The sequence below is a fragment of the Aspergillus affinis genome (genome assembly GCF_023601865.1).
Source record: "Aspergillus affinis strain CMG 70 chromosome Unknown NODE_9_length_501208_cov_87_169129, whole genome shotgun sequence".
NCBI classification, from domain to species: domain Eukaryota; kingdom Fungi; phylum Ascomycota; class Eurotiomycetes; order Eurotiales; family Aspergillaceae; genus Aspergillus; species Aspergillus affinis.
The window spans coordinates 201,471-219,351 of record NW_026515790.1 but is presented as its reverse complement, the minus strand read 5'-3'; the positions used below and the strand labels follow the sequence as shown (position 1 = coordinate 219,351).

The window sequence follows — 17,881 nt, the reverse complement described above, 5'->3', positions numbered from 1 at the left end:
GCGGGAAAAACAAGAGAATTTGAATAAAAATCATCGCTTATTGCATAGGTAGCATAGGTATAGAACGGGGTATGAAAAAACTATTAACATCGACATGAACATGAAAATCAACACCAGAGACCCGACCGGCACGAGGTCCCTGAATTGAACCACACCAGTCATCTATTCCGAAAACAAAAGAAAAGTCACATGGAGGCTTGGTCGTCTATCCCTTCAGGCTGACGGCACCTTCCTTCTCTCGCGAATGTCGCGACTTGACGAAGATGATGGCGACTATTACGACGAAGATGGGGATGATGCAGGCGGTCGAGAAGGGGGGTCTGTTTTCCCAGAGTTGGAATGATCGGTCATCTCGCGAGATGTAGATCTGAGGGTTTGAGAGGGGTGGTCTGTTTTTGAATCGTTAGTCATGTTGGCAGATGGAAGGTGGGAGGTATAGGGATGATAACATACTGATATTCCAGTGCTGAATCCATCTCTGCGGCCTTTTGGACTTGACCGCCGTATTCTGGCTCAGCGGCAAGAGTGTGGGCAGGATTCGAGTCTCGCATCCAGCGCTCGTAGTCGGTGTTAGGGCGAGGAAGGGAAGGCATTTTGTGTGAGGTTGACCAGACAGGTTGGTTGAGAAGAGAGAGGATATTTGCGAGGTCTTGAAGGTCTCTTAAGGTGTTGGCTGATGGAAGAACGAAAGTGAGGTGATTGAAGGGACCAAAGCAGGCCAGTCACGTCGGTATAAATAAGCAAACTGCATGACAGTCTAACCGGAAAACCCCTCGAAAAGGCCCAGAAAAAAAAGAAAATTAAGATAGAATGATAAATGACAATAATTTAGGGATACTAATCCAGCTAGGCAGCTAGGGAAGCGCTAAGGAAGAGAAAGGCCAAAAAAGTTAAAATAAAAAGTCAGAAGAAAATAATAATAGTAATAATAATCCAAGAGCCAGTGGAGAGAACCCTGTTGCCTACACCTGATTGAGCTTGATGAAAATAAACTGAGACCAAGCTTTGTTCGTCGAGTCGGACTCATTGCGATCGGGTCTGCACGCCAATAACGAGAACCGACGGACGCCACTAGGGGACCGGAGCTTGTCTCAGAATGAGGAGAACTTGTCACCGGCACAGGCAGCGACTTTACTTGCCCTTGCCCTACGGCCTACGCCTAGAGAGGGTCTAGGGGGAAGGGGCAGAGCAATAATGGTCCCATGCTGCGGCACTGGACTAACTCGCGAACGCCGTTAGTGCCGAACGAACTTCAAGACAGAGACAGGCAGAAGAATTCCATTGCCCCGTCGTGCACGGGTGAGCCCTAATTCCCGCAACGTAAGAGTATCGCCAGTGGTCGAAATCCAGATGCTACTTCGTATTGCTTCATGGGTGCGATTTAAGACTTTTCAAGCGAAAAAGGCTCCGGGGTCGCCTGTTCTGCAACAAAGGACCACTCGCGCGCAGCCACATGCTCCCTGCATCGGTTCCTACTGTATGGATCGGGTTGCCCGCAGTCCAGCGCAGGCCTTCTAGATGTGGCCATTTACTGACGGACTGACTGACTGTCAAACACCAAAGATACTTCCAGGTGCCACCAAGACTCTTCGTTTGCTTATCTGTCAGGCCCGCGGGGTCCGAATAAGCGGATCGCTGCTGCCAACCATGCGACGAACCATCGGTAAATTAATGGGACGTACGTACACCGTAGATACTTCCTGGGGCCGACTGGCATAACGGAATACTTCTGTCCGCTGTCGTCAGAACTCCTCATTCGACGGGGCGGAGATGATCGTCGTCTCGTTTAATCTACCCAGTACCCAGTACTCTGTTCCATGATCTATCGGGTAGTCTGCCCCGTGCCCTGCATTGCCCTGTGGAGGGTGGAGCGATTGATAAATGGGTAAAGGCTTAAGCGACTGGGTATTATTTTGCTGCCTGCTCCTATAACCCACGAGGGAGCCCGGTTCTCCAGTACTCCGTATATTGTTCAAACCACGGTTCATCATTACATGGCCAGCATGAGTTTCTATTCTGGTCACCCCGACGAGCGAAAATGCCTTTGTCTTCCACCAGTGAAGTGAAAGGAATCATATGGCATCGCCTGCTACCTGGTCATGGGCATCTCGAGCATCCTGGGGTGCTAATTCAGTTGCCTTAATCAAGATACTAACAGCCCGATCTGCACTTTCCACGAGCATCAGGTTGAACAACGGCTCATCCCGACAGTCCAGTCAAATATTGCATCATACTCCCGTCATCTGGGGTATAGCCTCTTTACTGATAACACTTGATCGCCGTTCGACCACCTGCCAAATTAGAACCCCCTCATTCGAACACAATCGACCCTAAGACCGGCTAATTGAGCCATGCAGTCTCGTATCGGCAGTCACCTTTTGCATCATGATGTCGTCTTACCGGCTTCCCTTTCTGTTCCCAAATCGACCCGGAATAACAAGTCGCGGTCACAATTGCCGGTGAGGTATTTTGATCCCAGCAGCCAATGAGGCATATATGATCTGAGTCGACGGGAAGGAAGATGGACTCTGGACAGGTATGTCACCGGATCGTGGAGGGCACAGCCGCTCGGGGAGATCTGCCTTTCTTGTCCACGGCATGTCTACAACATGACACGATTTGCAGCACACGGGATCGAGACTACAATGTCTAAAACATCCTATTCTGCCTGCACCGTAAACAGAAGCAAAGTCGAGAGGGAAACAGGAAACAATCAGGGATAATTGGCTGACGGAACCAACCCGCTCAGCACAATTGCACCGTACCCTCTCGTTGCTTGTACTGTAGACACACGGACATCGCCTATAGCATCACACATCGGCCGAGTTGAACGCCTCTCTTGCCCAAAGACAGAGCCTAGTCATCAGGTTCAGAGCCATCGGCAATGTTCACCTCCGCACCGGACGATCCGCTTAGTCAAAGAAATTCCCGATCATCCCAATCCCCGCCAGTTCCAAGACCCTATCCCCAGAAACATGTCCAATGGAAAACATCAACTCTGCACGTGCCAGTCGACCTTCTTGGCCCTGCATCCCCCAGCAAAGAGTGTCCATAGAAGGAAACGATCCACCCCAAGGGAAGCAAGCCGGACCGAAAGACGCAGGACTAGAGGCAAAAAGATCCGGGTGCAAGCTACCTGGCAGCTGCCCGTAGCGTGGCTGTGTCAAGCAGAGCGAGTCGCTGCCCTGACATTTTCAGGGTGTTTCCGCGCGAGCTTATGCGCAATCGCCTTAGCGTCGGTTTCAACTTGGGTCAACCCGGCTCATTTTGGGTCTAGACTTGCGCTGTAGGGTGTCCTCCTGTCCGCTAGCCCATTTCCGGCTAAAAGGATTTACATCCAGACGCTTGGCTGCGGTGGTTGATTGCTGCCGCTGTCCAGGGACTCACTAACACGACGAGGGATCGCACACAGCCTCGATTCGATCGCGGTGGGATTTCGACTTTCCGGGGAGAGAAAGATTTGTCAAATTTTGCGGAAATTTTTCTGTTCTTTGTTGTTCGCGACGGAAGATAGTCTTGGTATGCAGATACTAACTAACTGTTGGTCGTGATCAAACAGACAAAGAAAGAACATGGCCAACACATGTCTGCCACATCGGATTTTTGGCAGAGACTCTGTTGCAATCAATTCTACGTACCACCAACAGCGCATATTTTGAATACCTCCCATTTGCTCAACATTTCCCTGGTCGTCCAAATCCCAATCGTTAATCGACCAAAATCGCACATTCCCTCTTGCCCCCTACCAGCGAGATCTGTCAGTCCCCTTTGCTCCGTGTAACCCGCAATCTCCCGCTCGTGTCTTAGCGTTAGTGCTTATACTGCATTGGTATGGACGTGTGCAGCGTGAGGTCGTACAAAGACCAACTTGCATCGGCGACGGCAGTCCAATTGACAAGTCTCTTTTTTTCTTTCTTCGCAGCTAGAGGCAAAAGATCGTTTCCTTTCGCTGGAGGTGAGACATGAATGCTAATTTGCCTTATTCATTAGTCACGCCCTCTGCGGTGACCTGAGAGTGGCAATTTTAGCCAGGTTAGATATTTTCTTTTGGTATTAACTACTGAGTAGGGACCTAATTATAACATGAGCTTTCTTTTGTTCTGTTTTTTCCGCGCCGATCGGAGCCGTAACACGGCCTCGGCACAATTTGCCTCTGGTTGGTTTTTCTTCGGCGCGATCCGAATGATAGTGAGACACGGGAGGGTGGCTAAGCCTAAATGAAAAACTTCGATTGCCGTTATTCGAGATAGCTCCAAATCCAACTAACTAAATACCTAAATGGTTCGTTCGATGTGTTTTCCCACAGGGGATTATCATGCTTGTGGGATGGCTTGCGTTGGCCACCCTGGAAATAGGGTACTCGGGGTATTCCCTCACTGTTGGAACAATAGGGTTGGTACTCCGTACACACTGCAAATATCGATTCTTATCATTCCCTCAACATTCAATTACTAGCAGCTGATTCCCCATACATCGATCTATTCCAAACACAAATGAGAATGAGGAGCTAGGACAAACACAGGGTCTAGAGCCCCATATCTATCTATCCATCCACGCCATCATCCTCCCCAGCGACACGCCGATGAAATCATCTCTCTGCCTCTCCCCATGACCTCCCGTGTCCATGAGCCTGGTGCTTCCAGTCCCAGTCTCCCTGCTTCCGGTCATCACCGCGCCGAGGACCAGCAAACGGGTTCCAGAAAGAAGACGCATCCAGGCCCGGAGTCGAGTCTTCATCTCTCTCATCAGACTCTTCTGCACCTGAGTTCATATCCACTTCGTCCTCCCCGTCATCCTCATCCAAGATCTCTACGTCGTCGACATCCTGAACCTCGGCCTCGGGCTCAGCCTCAGGGCCCTGATCGACGACGTTGGCGTTCACCAAACCTCTCCCATCGTCTTCATGCTTGTCGGGATAGTAAAACCCACCGTATCCATAGGCATGATACGGGCGCGGAGGAGCAGCGTTCCAGAAGAACGGCGCGGGTCCCCAGGGTCTGGGCGGTGGGGACACGAGATGGCTCTGTGCGTGACGTTAGCAATGATTCTCTGTCCATGTTGTAACAGATGTCTTGACTGGACCGTCCTCACCGAGTTACTGGGTCCTGTTGCATTCCAGGTTTGCGGGGAGATATGCGCCTCGAGAGGTGCCCCTTGCACGGAGCCAAGTAGGAGGAAGAGGAGGGGATTGGCTAGGGGGATAAAACCTAGCAAGGGGCGAGGAAAGGGAGCCATGAGGAGATAGGGTGGAATCCAGGGAAGAATGCAGATGAAGGTGACGATGAAGATCACGATCACGATCGCAAGACAGATGAAGATGAAGTTCAAGATCAAGGTCAGGATCCAAAGACAGGTGAGATTGGTCGGCTAGCTACTGTGCTAGAAACTCTCAGACGCATGACCAGGAGATTGAATATATGTAGTCCTTCCTCTCCATGGCTGATGTGCTGAACGCAGACGTGATAACCGATGCAACACGCCACAAATTGCAACACATATCTTCTATCACAACATCTAGAGAAAAAGGGCGGTTATGGTCGTCTTGGTCTGAGAGACTTAATCTGGAAACTGATGCTGACTGCCACTGATCGATAGGACCTACCCACCCATCCCTTGCCGCTAACGGCCCGAAGCCTATCGAGCCCGCGCACCTGGGGACCCATAAATGGCAAGAGGGACAGGGATAGGTCTGGAGCTGGCCGATTGCATTATCCCCTGTCGGTGGGCGAATATGATTGGATGTAACGTAGATTCCAATGGGCCTCTTTCGGAACTATGGCGCATTCTCAAGGGGAGGTCTCTTAGCCCTAGTGGCTCCGTGGTCTGTCATTCCAGGGAGAAGCATGTATGTCTGGCCTGATTCAGCCGAACATGTTGTAGGTCGATGCTTTGGAAGGGAAACTCAAAGGGAAGGAGTTGTATGCTGTAATCATTGCTAAACTTACTATTGTAGTCTGGTCCTTCTCTTTGTACTGCCGTAGACCTGGTGAGGATTTTGGTGCAGATCAAACCTTCCAAGGGCATGGACAGTGCATGATGAGAGGACGCTTTAGATCAACGCAAAAGCTTCAACATCTCAAAGGCTAAGAAATAGTCTAGAAATTGAGTATACTGCCTAACCTGTCTGCAAAAATATCTCTTTGGTTACAGAAGACGCATTCGTGGATGGGATATCCCCAATGGAATGAAGATTAATTGCCCTGGCTGCGGTCCTTGGAAGAAGACTGCATTTAACAACTCGGCTCGTCCACTGCCTGGAAAATCGCTAATACAGCTTGAGTTCCAGGTTTGCATCGTCTGATTCCGTAGATAAATGCGAAGGTATAGACATCTGCGTGTAAGTTCGAACATTTCATCCCGGACAAAATCGAACTTCTACTTCAGAGAAGCATGGTGTTTTTTGAGCCCCAATCGACGCACAAATTTCGACGCCACGGCCTGCTTGAATTCCTTGAGCACGCAAGCGGGTAGGAATCAACCCTAGTTGATCCGCGACTGTCTGAGGCCAAATTACAAGTTTTTGGTCTTTCCAATCTTTCTAGTCTTTCTATCGTCCTACCCGGCGGCGTTGCTCCAATAGGTAGCGTAGGTATTGGACACGCCCTAACACTTAACACCACTGAAACTCCATTCATTTGGAATAACACTTAACAGTACTTAACAAAACACTGAACATTAAAAGGCTTGAGTTCAAACTTGACTCATGTCTTTTTGGGCGTTCCCCGTTTTCCCTTTTTTTTTAAAAATAAAAAAAAAAAGAATTCTAAGTTAGTTGAGGGGTATTCTACAGGATTCAGGTGAATCCCGATCCGTCCTTGCACATTTATTTCTCACACGACCAGGTTTTCTTCAAGCCCCAGCTATCTTTGTTATATATCCAGAAACAATATCCGGCCAGTCTAGTTGCATCGACCCCCGAAATCAACGACTCGAAATTTGTCCATTCATTGATACATTTGAACCGTTTTTATGATGCACGCCGGTCTTGTTAATTTCATTATACTACGTGCAGATAAAAGTTCAGCCACTGAGGCCAAATTTTTGGTACATGTATCCCAAGCTAGTGACCACCGCCGGAAATGGAACATAGGAAGATACCCAATCTGTAATTGAATTCTGAACGTTGATTTACTATCATTAACCGTACATGCCACCAGGAATAACACGCCCAAGAATATTTACCTAACCTGCTCGATCTGGACATCCTCCCTCTTGCTTTCATCCATATCGGCCGTCTTGGCCGCCACAGCAACACTCGCATCCATGAACACCAAGTCCATCTCCTCAAGCGTCTTACCCTTCGTCTCGGGGAAGAAAAAGACATAACACAGGAGCGCAATGAAGTTGAACACGAAGAAGACATAGAAGTACTTGAATCCAATGTCATCCAGCGCCTGCGGCGAGAACTGCGCAAACACCAAATTAAACGTCCAGTTGGTGAATGTCGTGATGGAGTTACCCTGGTTACGGATATCCACGGGGAAGATCTCAGCCGGGTACACCCACGAAATGCAACCGAGGGGTGTGTAGAAGAGACTGAAGACGAAGTTCATAGCGACCATGGCACGGAGGAGGTTCTCGTTCGTGGCGTCCCAGTGCTGCGAGAGGGCGGCGTTGACGACGAGGGCAAGACCGCAGCCGGCGGCCGACAAGATGAGTGGCTTTATCCGACCGACTTTATCGAGGGCCCAGAGACAGATCGTGGCGTAGACGATAGACAAGGCGCCGGAGATGCCGATGATCATGAGCGAGGTCTGGTTTTCGATCCCGAGCGACTTGTAGATCTTGGGGCCGTAGTAGTTGATCACGTTGATACCGGAGAGAACACCGAAGGCTTGTATGCCGCAGCCTAGAGCCAGACGACGCCGCCAGGAGGGTGTGGTGAGAATAGATGACCAGGTCACTTTGTGGGCGGCGCGCTCGGCGTCAATGGCGTCTTTGATCTCTTGGAACTCGACGGCCACGAGATCTTCGCTGTTCGGGGTGCCTTTGCGGAGTTTGCGGAGTATTTCGAGCGCTTCGTCGTGGCGGTCCTTCTCCATGAGCCATCGTGGCGATTCGTTAAGCATCCAGATGCCGATCATGAGGACAATACCGGGTACGCATTGGAAGGCAAGAGGAAAGCGCCCTGTATTCTAGTTAGTATGATGCGATGGGAACCCGGGGATATAGGGTAGTCCATACATTGGAACGCGCCATCCACGAACGAGGTCCCGTATCCCAACCACTGTGCCACGAGAAATCCCCAACTCAACATCCACTGCAGCAGGCCGGACATGGCACCACGGTATTTCGTCTCTGCCAATTCACTCGCGTACATGGGGATAATGGAGGTCATAATACCCACAGCGGCTCCGGCAATAAACCGCCCGATGATAAGCATAGTCATCGATATGGCACCTGCTTGCAAGGCACACCCAAAGACAGACACCACCGATCCTAGGAAGATCGAGCGTTTCCGACCCAGCCAGTCTCCAAGCATCATGTTGATTATTGTACCGAGAATGGCTCCTCCTTGGAAGGAGGAAACCACACCGCCAGTTACGGTATTACTGGGGTTGTTAAAGTAGTCGATGAAATGCTCTTGGGAGATAGTCGAGGTGATAATACCACTATCGTAACCGAAGAGGAAACCTATTTTGTCAGAAGAGGAGTAAAAGGAGACATATGGGAGACTTACCTCCTGTGGCCAGGAAGATGGCCGAAAGAAACGTCTTGATCTTGGCCATTTTGGCGTTGTCGTGCCCCGTCCTGCAGTGACTTGAAGATGGACTAAGGAATGTCAATTCAAGAAACCCAAACTCGATGTGACTTTTCGTGCTCCAGCCGCTCAAACGAACCGAAGGAGGATATATACGGATGGCATGCCCGACCCCGGAATCCCGTTCTACCCCAGATTTAACCCATTTGGGCTGGTCGGACCGCAACGCACCTCCATGTCCGCTAAAGGGACAAGATACCCCGAAAACCGAGAGGCCAGAGAAGAGCCATAAAATCGGTAATCGCCACGGCACCTGGACTTTGTTATTGTGGCGTCGGGCTAGTTTGAGACGGGTCCTTCGCTTAGCAGTCTTGGGCTTAACTTGGTTTTCTACGGCGTAGCTTATTTGTTGGTCTGTATTGTTTCGGGATCCGAGGCTTTCACTGAAGCCGATTCTTTTGTTTTTCGGTTTGCTTGCGAGAATCATAGATCTCTCGCATTTTGTACTTTCTGCATAGACCAAATATCGTTGCTGTGAGAAAAGTAGAGTCATGTTCATTGTGTGGTTCACTAATATACACTAACAAGTCTGTCCCGAAGGCAACCGAGAGAGGTGGATATTCCGAGTCTAAGGACCAGCCTCCGTAGCCAGTTATTGCGGGATAGAGAGATATTTCCATGGCCCGAGCCCTCGTCCGGGCATCAGATGATATTCTGGGGAGTCATCTCGGTCTAATTCAGTTCGAATACCCCGGGCATTCCCCCACATCGGATATCCCGACAACATCGTGGGCCACGTTCCGACTACCAGGCGGCGAACTCTTTCGATTATTGGCTGAATGTTGGTAGGTGAGACAGCACTTGCCTGCTTAAGGAATGGTTCTGTTGGAGACTGTCATTAATTATCGTGCACTAGTTATGCCTTTTCTATCAATCGTGTTCTGGCATGAGTAAATCTCTATCATTCTCAGTCTAACTAACCCACTACTCCCGCACAGTGATCGAATAAACCCCATGCGACAGGTCAGCATCTTCGTCATACAGTTTTCCCTCGCTATCTCCCTTCTTGACAACCTCCGCCTTTCTGCCCTCGGGAACCCTGACCACAGCCACCGTCCCGAAAGGAACTTCCACATTCAACTTCACCTCACCGTCTCCTCTTGTAAACTCCACCGAAATCACTCCATACGGACACTCCACGCTACCCTTGACGTGTCCAAACTCCGCCGTATAAGGCGGGTCAACCTCGAACCGCCGGTACGCGTCCTCGAGGCTCCTCAATCCCAGCACGGCACGGTAGAACCACTCATAAATTGTGCCCAGCATGTCATGACACTTGCTGCGGCACTCGTCCTGCCAGAATTCGAGCAGCGTTGTTTCTCTGCGGCGTAGGAAGCGCATGTACGATGGGTGCTCTTCTTGTCGCGCCATTTGCAGGACCAAATCCGGTCGTTTGGCGTCCGCAAGCGTGCTGAAGAGGAACGGGAGCCCGATCTCGCCGGCTCGCATGCGCCCGTCGCTTGTGTCGGCGAGGAACGCCTTCATGACATCTTCGCGGTGCGCGTCGGCAACAAGGCTAAATTGTAGGGCCACGCCTTGGTTGACTGCTGTGCGATCGCGCGCAGGGTAGTCGTCGAGCGAGGTGTAGTATGCGTATCCATATTCCGAAGTATCGGTCACCAAAAGATGCTGGTTGTACACGGTGCGAATTCTTTCGGCCCAGCGCGAGTACTTCTCTGCGTCATCGCTCAAGCCTAGTTCCCTAGCCATGCCCTCCACGCAGCGCAGACAGCGGTAATAAACGGCTGTTTCAATGTTTGCTTGATGGTTTCCGAACGCAATGTCTCGGCCCCAATCTCCGAGACCATGTTCGATCAATCCGCCCTTTCGTTCTTTCTTCTGCATGTATTCCATGTAGCGCACGGCTGCCGGATATACTCTCGGGATGACATGGGTAGAGCCGTAGTATTTTCGCAGGATATCGGGCAACAAACAGACCGCACAGCCCCAAGTAATTGTATCGTGGAGGGGGCCACACATGTAGCGAATTTCCGGGGCCATTGTGGGAACCAGACCACTTGGTTCTTGGGCGTCCAGAATATCGTCCAGGATCTTCGTATACAGGGATTCCATATCACGAACATACTGTGTCGCAGGGGCGAGCAGGTGCGTGACTTCCAGCCAACCGAATTTCTCGATCTGTGGACAATCGGTGTGGTAGCTGAAGAGGTTGCTGCTAAAGGTCCAATAGAGAGCGTTCAGCAACGCGTTAGTGTCCACTTTATCGGTCGTCATTGTGCCTAGGTTTCGTGCTCCGGAGGAAACATGGCGGCCCACAGCAGAGTGTATCACAGGGAGTCCGTCATCAGCGGAAAGCGACACGCCTTCCACCTGGATATACCGCGCACTGGTAAAACTGAAGTCGGGCTCCCAGGTCTCAACACCTAAGCCCGAGAGGTAGAATTTCGAGTAAACGCCTGTCTCAAATTGTTTGAACAGTGGGTCAGGCATCAGGACCGTTCCGTCCTCTTTCACCGTCTCCGCATACCGGATGATCACCTCCGCTCCTACAGGCCCGCTGACTTCGATTTTGACCATTGTCGACGCGTTCTGGCCTAGATCATAACAGACTGTGCCCTTCGTCGGCGAATAGACCTTCACAGGCTGGAACGTATCATGCAACACAACCGGTGGCTGAGACTGATAGTACAGGAACCCCCGCGGGCCAGTCAGCGGCTTAGCAGGGGCCCATTCCTGTTCATCAAAGTCCACATTATCCCAGCCATCAGGATAAGCCCGTCTGTCATGCGTCTCGGAGGCATAGATATTCGCCAACGAGGTCGCGCTCTTCCGCACTTTCCACGAGGGATCGGAAATCATAACTGCATGCGACCCATCCTCATAGAAGGTATGTAACTCCCCGAAAAAGCACAGCTCGTTCCCATACCGCACGTACGTATTATCCTCATACATGGGCCAGAAGAACCGATCGCCCTGATCTCCCGCGTAGAATCCGTTCCCGACATGTGCGCCCAGCACGTTTTCCCCCGCCGACAAGTGTTTCGTGACATCGTATGCCGTGAACTGGACCCGGCGATGGTAGTTCGTCCAGCCCGGATCCAAGACATGAGCGGAAGCCGCGGATCCGTTGACAGACATATTAAAGTGACCGAGACCCGAGGCGAAAAGGACCGCGCGCACCGGGCGGGCGGACAGTTTGAACGATTTGCGCAGGTAAATGGGCTTGTCGCCGCCGTCGCCGATCCAGACGGCCTTCCATCTGTCGTGCTCGTTTTCGAACCATGTGCGAAAGATAAGGCTGCTGTGTGGCATGTATGTCTGGTTCATGCTGTAGGGAGGGAGGAGGCGCGAGCGAGGGTAGGAGGTAAAGAAATGGTTGATAGCACTATGGTAGACATGTTCGGATTCGTCCCAGACCGTGACACGCCAGAAGTAGCTCGTTATGGACTCGAATCCGTCGGAGGGTTTGCAGAGGATATTGCGTTGCTCAGCGCTGGCGACTTTCCCGGTGGTCCAGAAAACGCTCGTCTCGGAGGGAGTGTCTTGATTGAAAGCTGAAGCATCTTTCGAGAGGGTGATTTGGTATGCGGATTGAGTGTTGGGCACGTCGCTGGTGATGGTCCAGTAGAAGCGCAGCTCCTCGGCATCGATGCCGAGCGTTTCATGGAAACCGTGAATACCACAACGTGTGATTTTCATTTTGAGTCCCTTTTTTCTGTTTCTTTTGTTTGGGTTGCGTGCGTGCGAACGCGCCGGATAATGGTGGGTGTATTTATTGACCCGCGGGGAAGTTATTCGGGTGCATTATGCCGAAGCAGGGCGCGGGGGGAGATACCCCGGGTTTTCCGACCGGCCGGTTCGTTCTTTCGTATTAATAACAGTTTCTACACACCATCAACCCATCCTATGGAACCCTTCAGTTAGTGTGCTTCCCACTTCTCTAGGATCTCAACTAATAGAAACCACTCATCTTGGCATGTTGGTCTGGTCGCCGAGCTCTTTTGACGTAACAACATACTCCTGCGTGCTAAGTGGCTGGGTAATAGCTCACTGCATTGCTTCATTGCTTTCATTATCGGACTTGTCGAGGCATGGTGGGGAGTACAATCTACATTGGGCTCTCGAACACACAATTAGAGTCTCTACGATATTGCGCTCTTGTCAGTGGGAGGATTTATTAACGGGTAAGTTTTTACACGGAAGGAGTCAGTGTGCGAACTATCAAACGAAGGTGGATACTTGGGCCATTTCGACAATTTGACTTGACTCCTTTTAGTCTCGGTAGAGATTTCGACTGGTTGGCGGTAATCCCAGGATAGGATGCAAAGAATGCATTGTATTACCCATGTCCAAGTTATCTCCTCATTTAGTGATGTTAACTTCTTGAATCGACTGGACGAAAAAGAATTGAAGAATTTCGTGTGCCGAGCCTTGTTTCGCGAGCATCATCTTTAACAATGACAAAAAGCCGTCTTGCTGAACCTTAGTGTCTATTTGAATGCTAACGAGAATTGAGTCAACACATCAATGCAGACTTGTCCCACGTCGTATATGACTGCCTTGCATTCCAGACTAGATGGGCTATGTCATTTTGTAAGAAGTAGTCGTCAACATTTCCTCTGTAGATCTCTTATTTTATCGCATAATCTCCTCATCGTAATAGTCGTACGAGACCCCATTTTCTGGATCTGCAGTAAAAGCTGGTACACTTTCATTCCATCCCAAAATCAATCAAAAAGTGGTAACGCGTATCCTCAAGATTTTTTCAATTTCTCAGCCAGCCACGCAATGTATTGCAAACATTGGTTCCGGCGTGACGGTCGTAACCTGGTCCAGATTACTTTATATGATTTACATTTTATTTGGATTTAGGCTGTCTGATTATCCCTTCATTGGATCAAGTTCGAGGGCTGGCTGAAGCAGCGGAAAGATGAAAAGTCTGTTCGCCCATCATAGAAGCCATAACCGGAAGGGATGAAGTTTGATCTATGACGTGTGTGGGCAAGGGATGTAAGGTTCTTGACACATTGCCACATACCTCAGTGCATATAGTATGTGGTTGAGTTTATAAATGGCCGCGTCAATGACAGCTTCGACAAGGCTGCTTCCGTCTTTAGTTAGAGTATAACCTAAAATTTGTCAGTATATATCATTTTCGTACAAAATTCGATTGCTCTTTGTTCTCGATTAAATCTTAAAGACAAGCTATAAGTGTCCCCAACTCCACGATCGCACCATTGCTAATTGATATGATATTATCAGCACTCTCATTCCTTCAATGACTAAGTAGTTTGAACTACTGTTGAGTACCTATAAATTGTGTTTTCATTCTTTGTGCACTATGACGGGCCCGATGCAGCGCATTCTAGGCCTTGTACTAGGGCTGCTCCATGTCTTAACTGCAGCGGCCGTTCCGGATTTGCCAGATGTAGATCCCTTTTATACACCCAAGAATGACTCTTGGAAAAGCGAAGATCCTGGTTATATCATAGACCATCGCCCAGTCAAGCTGCCATCAGTTGTTCCTGGTGCCGAGAGTCCACTCACTGCACATCAATTATTGTACGTGACTCGAAATGCAACTTTACACAAGACAACCTCCGTGACTACGATTGTCATTCCGGCGAATCCGAGTCCAAACCGAGTTCTTTCGTACCAGATCGCCTACGATGCGCCCGATATCAACTGCTCTCCTTCCTACGGACTTCAGGCAGGCGCTGGGTTTTCCGCAGCCATGTGGAACCAGGTGCAAATGACCTTCGTCTTTCCCTATCTCCAAAGCTACGAAGGACCATTTGGGAAGAGACCCATTCTGAACATCCCCGATTACGAGGGCTCCAATGCTGCCTTCACTGTCGGTCCGCAGAGCGGCCTTCACACTTTGGACTCCATCCAGGCGGCGCTGAACTCCAAGCACATCACCGGTATCTTGCCCAAGGCCAGAACAGTCATGTTTGGGTACTCCGGTGGCGCGTTGGCTACAGAATGGGCCTCAGAGCTGCACGCTCACCATGCGTCCAACCTCAAGATTGCCGGCGCCGCAATGGGCGGCCCTCCTCCGAACATTACGAACACATATATCAACGTCAACGGCACCCAGTCTCCACTTAATGTTTGGGCCATCCTGGGTGTGATGAGGGCATTCCCCGAAGTCGACCAGCATATGCGCGATGATCTCTTACCCAAATACCAGAGTCTTTTCTTGGGCCCTCAGAGACGCTGCACCAAGTGCCAGCTCAATGCGCCTAAAATCGAGCCAACCGCCAACATTTCTTCCTGGTTTAAGAGCGGGGACGAGTTTCTGTACAAGTTCAAGGATATCCTTGAAACTTATGGTGTGATGGGACAACACATCCAGCACGGCAAGAGTCCGAATTTCCCACTTTATATCTACCAAGGAACTAAGGATAATATCACGGGTCCCATCGAAGACACCGATAAGCTGTACGAGAAATACTGCGGCAAGGGCACGAAGGTGAGATATCTTCGGTACTTGGAGCGCGATCATGGTGGTACCCTGATCGAGGGGATGCCTCGAGTTTGGTCTTGGATCACGGCGATATTCAACCAGCACAGAGTTAAATAATGTTCCGTTGAAGATATCGAACTGAAGAATAGTGCAATGTACGATATGGATGACGATGACCTGGACATGGAGGAGATGGAAGAGAGCAGAGTTCTTGACAATGAACCTGGTCTGAAGGATCAAACCTTCGTCCATGGCCATTCCTTTGTCCCAGGCGCTAATGATAGAGAGGATCTCTAAAATAATGTATTTCAACACCATGGAGATAGATAGCAAAAGTCTTTAGTACCCTTTATCTTACGCTCTAGGAGCAATAAAAACTCGTTTTTAACCGAAAATAATTAAAGCAGGTTTTCTTCCGTCTGCCAGTCAATTTTCAAAACGCTCCCCCAAATACACTTGATTCTGGATGTCAGCTGGCTAATCATTAGCGAAGTATCAGTCGGCATCTTAGCGAGCGCTTCTTTATTCCACTCATCCCCTTCGGCCAGCTAGATTCAGTCGTTATTACACCACCCAATCAAAATTTAGCCAAGTCACTGGTGCTCCAAGAGGTCAAGGCTTATTCTTCTGTGGCGTGAGTCTGACAATTCACAATGCCTGGTATTGACTATTAAGGGATGCACTGCCCTAGTAAGTAGCACGAGGCTGTGGTGCCGGGGGCGGAATGTTTAGCTACTTGCTGCAGAATACGAGGACGTATCCAATCACGGAGCTCAAGTGGATATCATAATGTTTTCTCATCGACAGTTCTTTCAGATATTATTGTCGGAAAATGAGCGCTTGACTCGATCAAGATACAACATCGGAAGTTCGACCATGACGTATGCAAAAGATTGGCTGTATGGACTCCAATCCAGATGTGCCACAACATCGGGTATCTCTCAAGATCCTTTCCCTTGAAACCCCAAAGCCGAACCGACCCCAAGACTCTAGGTAGCGAATAAGAAATGGCCCCATCACCGCCCGGTGGAGCATCCAGCATACCGATCCCCCTTGCAAGTAATTCTGACGATTGTCTAGTTTGAGTAAACCACTGCGAAGCCCGATTAGGAAAGAACGTTACAGATCTACTTGTGTATAAATGCGACTGGCCCTCTCACCATCCTCTGCAGTTTCTTGTAGCGCTCATGCAACATAGACAACAAAATGCCTATCCGAACTGCTCTTGCTCTCTCCCTTCTATCCAGCTACGCCTGGGCCGACTCTTGGCAAGTCATTGACAGCGACTTCCCTGACCCGAACGTGATTCAGACCGATGATGGATACTACGCGTTCGGAACGACGAGCGGCGGCAAAAACGCACAAGTCGCACACTCGTCTGATTTCAACACTTGGGATAAGTTGGATACCGATGCTCTCCCCGGCCCGTTCCCCGACTGGGTGAAGGACGATGCCCATCCGGGCATTTGGGCGCCGGATGTTATTCAACGAGTACAAGCTCCTCTCTTCTCTCGTTTATAGCACGCGGACTAATTAGTCTATAGAATGATGGATCATTCGTCATGTACTTCTCCGCGGCAGCTCGCGAAGACGACAGCAAGCACTGCCTCGGAGCCGCGACGTCGGACACGATCACGGGACCCTACGAGCCCTCATCCGACTCCCTCGCCTGCCCTCTTGATCAAGGCGGCGCCATCGACGCAGCCGGATTCAAGGACTCCGATGGGACATTCTACGTCGTGTACAAGATCGACGGAAATAGTTTGAACGGGGACGGAACGACCCATCCCACACCCATCATGCTGCAGAAGCTTCAATCAGACGCCGTGACTCCTGACGGTGACGCCGTGCAGCTTCTCGACCGCGATGACAACGACGGACCCCTTGTCGAGGCGCCTTCCCTCGTCAAATCTGGCGACACGTACTTTTTGTCTTTCTCGTCAAACATGTACAACACGAAGGATTACGATGTTAGTTATGCGACTGCTGATTCGGTTGGCGGACCGTATACCAAGGTGAACGCTCCGGATGCCCCCTTGCTGGTGTCTGGAGATCCCAGCAATGTTGGAGATTTGGGAGGTCCCGGCGGTGCTGATTTCCGGGAAGATGGAAAGGCGATTTTGTTCCATGCCTTTAACAATGGCGAGAATCTCGATGAGGGGCGAGGTGTTTGGGCTGCGAACATCAACATTGAGGATGGAGTCATCCATATTGAGTAAATGGCATAGCGCTTTCGCAACTATACGTATCTTTGGAGATAGAATGACTAATAAAAGAGGCGCCTATCCATCAGGGTGGGACCTAATAGTGATGATAATTTTTGATTAGACCTGCTCACCAAATAATGTATTTACCTAAGTGCATTACTGTAGCAGAGGGTTACATAGATTGGATGGATGATATTGAATCAAATGTTCAGGAAGAAGATGGCTTGCTTGCCCTGGCAGAAATAAATAACCCCGAGGGTTTCGGACGCCAATGGCTGGCTACCAATAAAAAGGGGGAAAGGAAAGATCTCTAGCCCCATCCCGATATCTATTTGCTTACTCACAAATATACCCGAACAGACAAACAAAAACACAAAAAAGAATCGACAACTGCAGGATTCGAACCTGCGACCCCGAAGGGATAAGATATCAATATTTGAGGAAGTGCGAACACCACTCAATTCGAGTCTTACGCCTTAACCA

At 50.0% G+C, this 17,881-nt stretch overlaps 6 protein-coding genes across 6 annotated transcripts; 2 read left to right on the top strand and 4 right to left on the bottom strand.

Annotated features, from left to right (window-relative positions):
- Positions 1–205: 205 nt before the first annotated feature.
- KD926_011676 (uncharacterized protein) lies at positions 206–593 on the bottom strand (the record flags this gene model as incomplete). Its single annotated transcript, XM_053096193.1, has 2 exons — positions 206–389; positions 454–593. The coding sequence occupies 2 exons, from the start codon at positions 591–593 to the stop codon at positions 206–208; spliced, it is 324 nt and encodes a 107-aa protein (XP_052959687.1).
- A 3,995-nt stretch (positions 594–4,588) lies between these two features.
- On the bottom strand, positions 4,589–5,235 carry KD926_011675 (uncharacterized protein; the record flags this gene model as incomplete). The annotated part of the gene is made up of 2 exons (XM_053096192.1): positions 4,589–5,023; positions 5,092–5,235. The coding sequence occupies 2 exons, from the start codon at positions 5,233–5,235 to the stop codon at positions 4,589–4,591; spliced, it is 579 nt and encodes a 192-aa protein (XP_052959686.1).
- Positions 5,236–7,178: 1,943 nt separating this feature from the next.
- On the bottom strand, positions 7,179–8,729 carry KD926_011674 (sugar porter family MFS transporter; the record flags this gene model as incomplete). The annotated part of the gene is made up of 3 exons (XM_053096191.1): positions 7,179–8,128; positions 8,185–8,634; positions 8,681–8,729. 3 exons carry the CDS (start codon positions 8,727–8,729, stop codon positions 7,179–7,181), a joined length of 1,449 nt encoding a protein of 482 aa, XP_052959685.1.
- A 956-nt stretch (positions 8,730–9,685) lies between these two features.
- Positions 9,686–12,421, bottom strand: KD926_011673 (uncharacterized protein; the record flags this gene model as incomplete). The annotated part of the gene is made up of 1 exon (XM_053096190.1): positions 9,686–12,421. The coding sequence occupies one exon, from the start codon at positions 12,419–12,421 to the stop codon at positions 9,686–9,688; it is 2,736 nt and encodes a 911-aa protein (XP_052959684.1).
- A 1,642-nt stretch (positions 12,422–14,063) lies between these two features.
- Positions 14,064–15,488, top strand: KD926_011672 (uncharacterized protein; the record flags this gene model as incomplete). Its single annotated transcript, XM_053096189.1, has 2 exons — positions 14,064–15,265; positions 15,341–15,488. 2 exons carry the CDS (start codon positions 14,064–14,066, stop codon positions 15,486–15,488), a joined length of 1,350 nt encoding a protein of 449 aa, XP_052959683.1.
- A 909-nt stretch (positions 15,489–16,397) lies between these two features.
- Positions 16,398–17,410, top strand: KD926_011671 (glycoside hydrolase family 43 protein; the record flags this gene model as incomplete). Its single annotated transcript, XM_053096188.1, has 2 exons — positions 16,398–16,682; positions 16,736–17,410. 2 exons carry the CDS (start codon positions 16,398–16,400, stop codon positions 17,408–17,410), a joined length of 960 nt encoding a protein of 319 aa, XP_052959682.1.
- Positions 17,411–17,881: the final 471 nt, after the last annotated feature.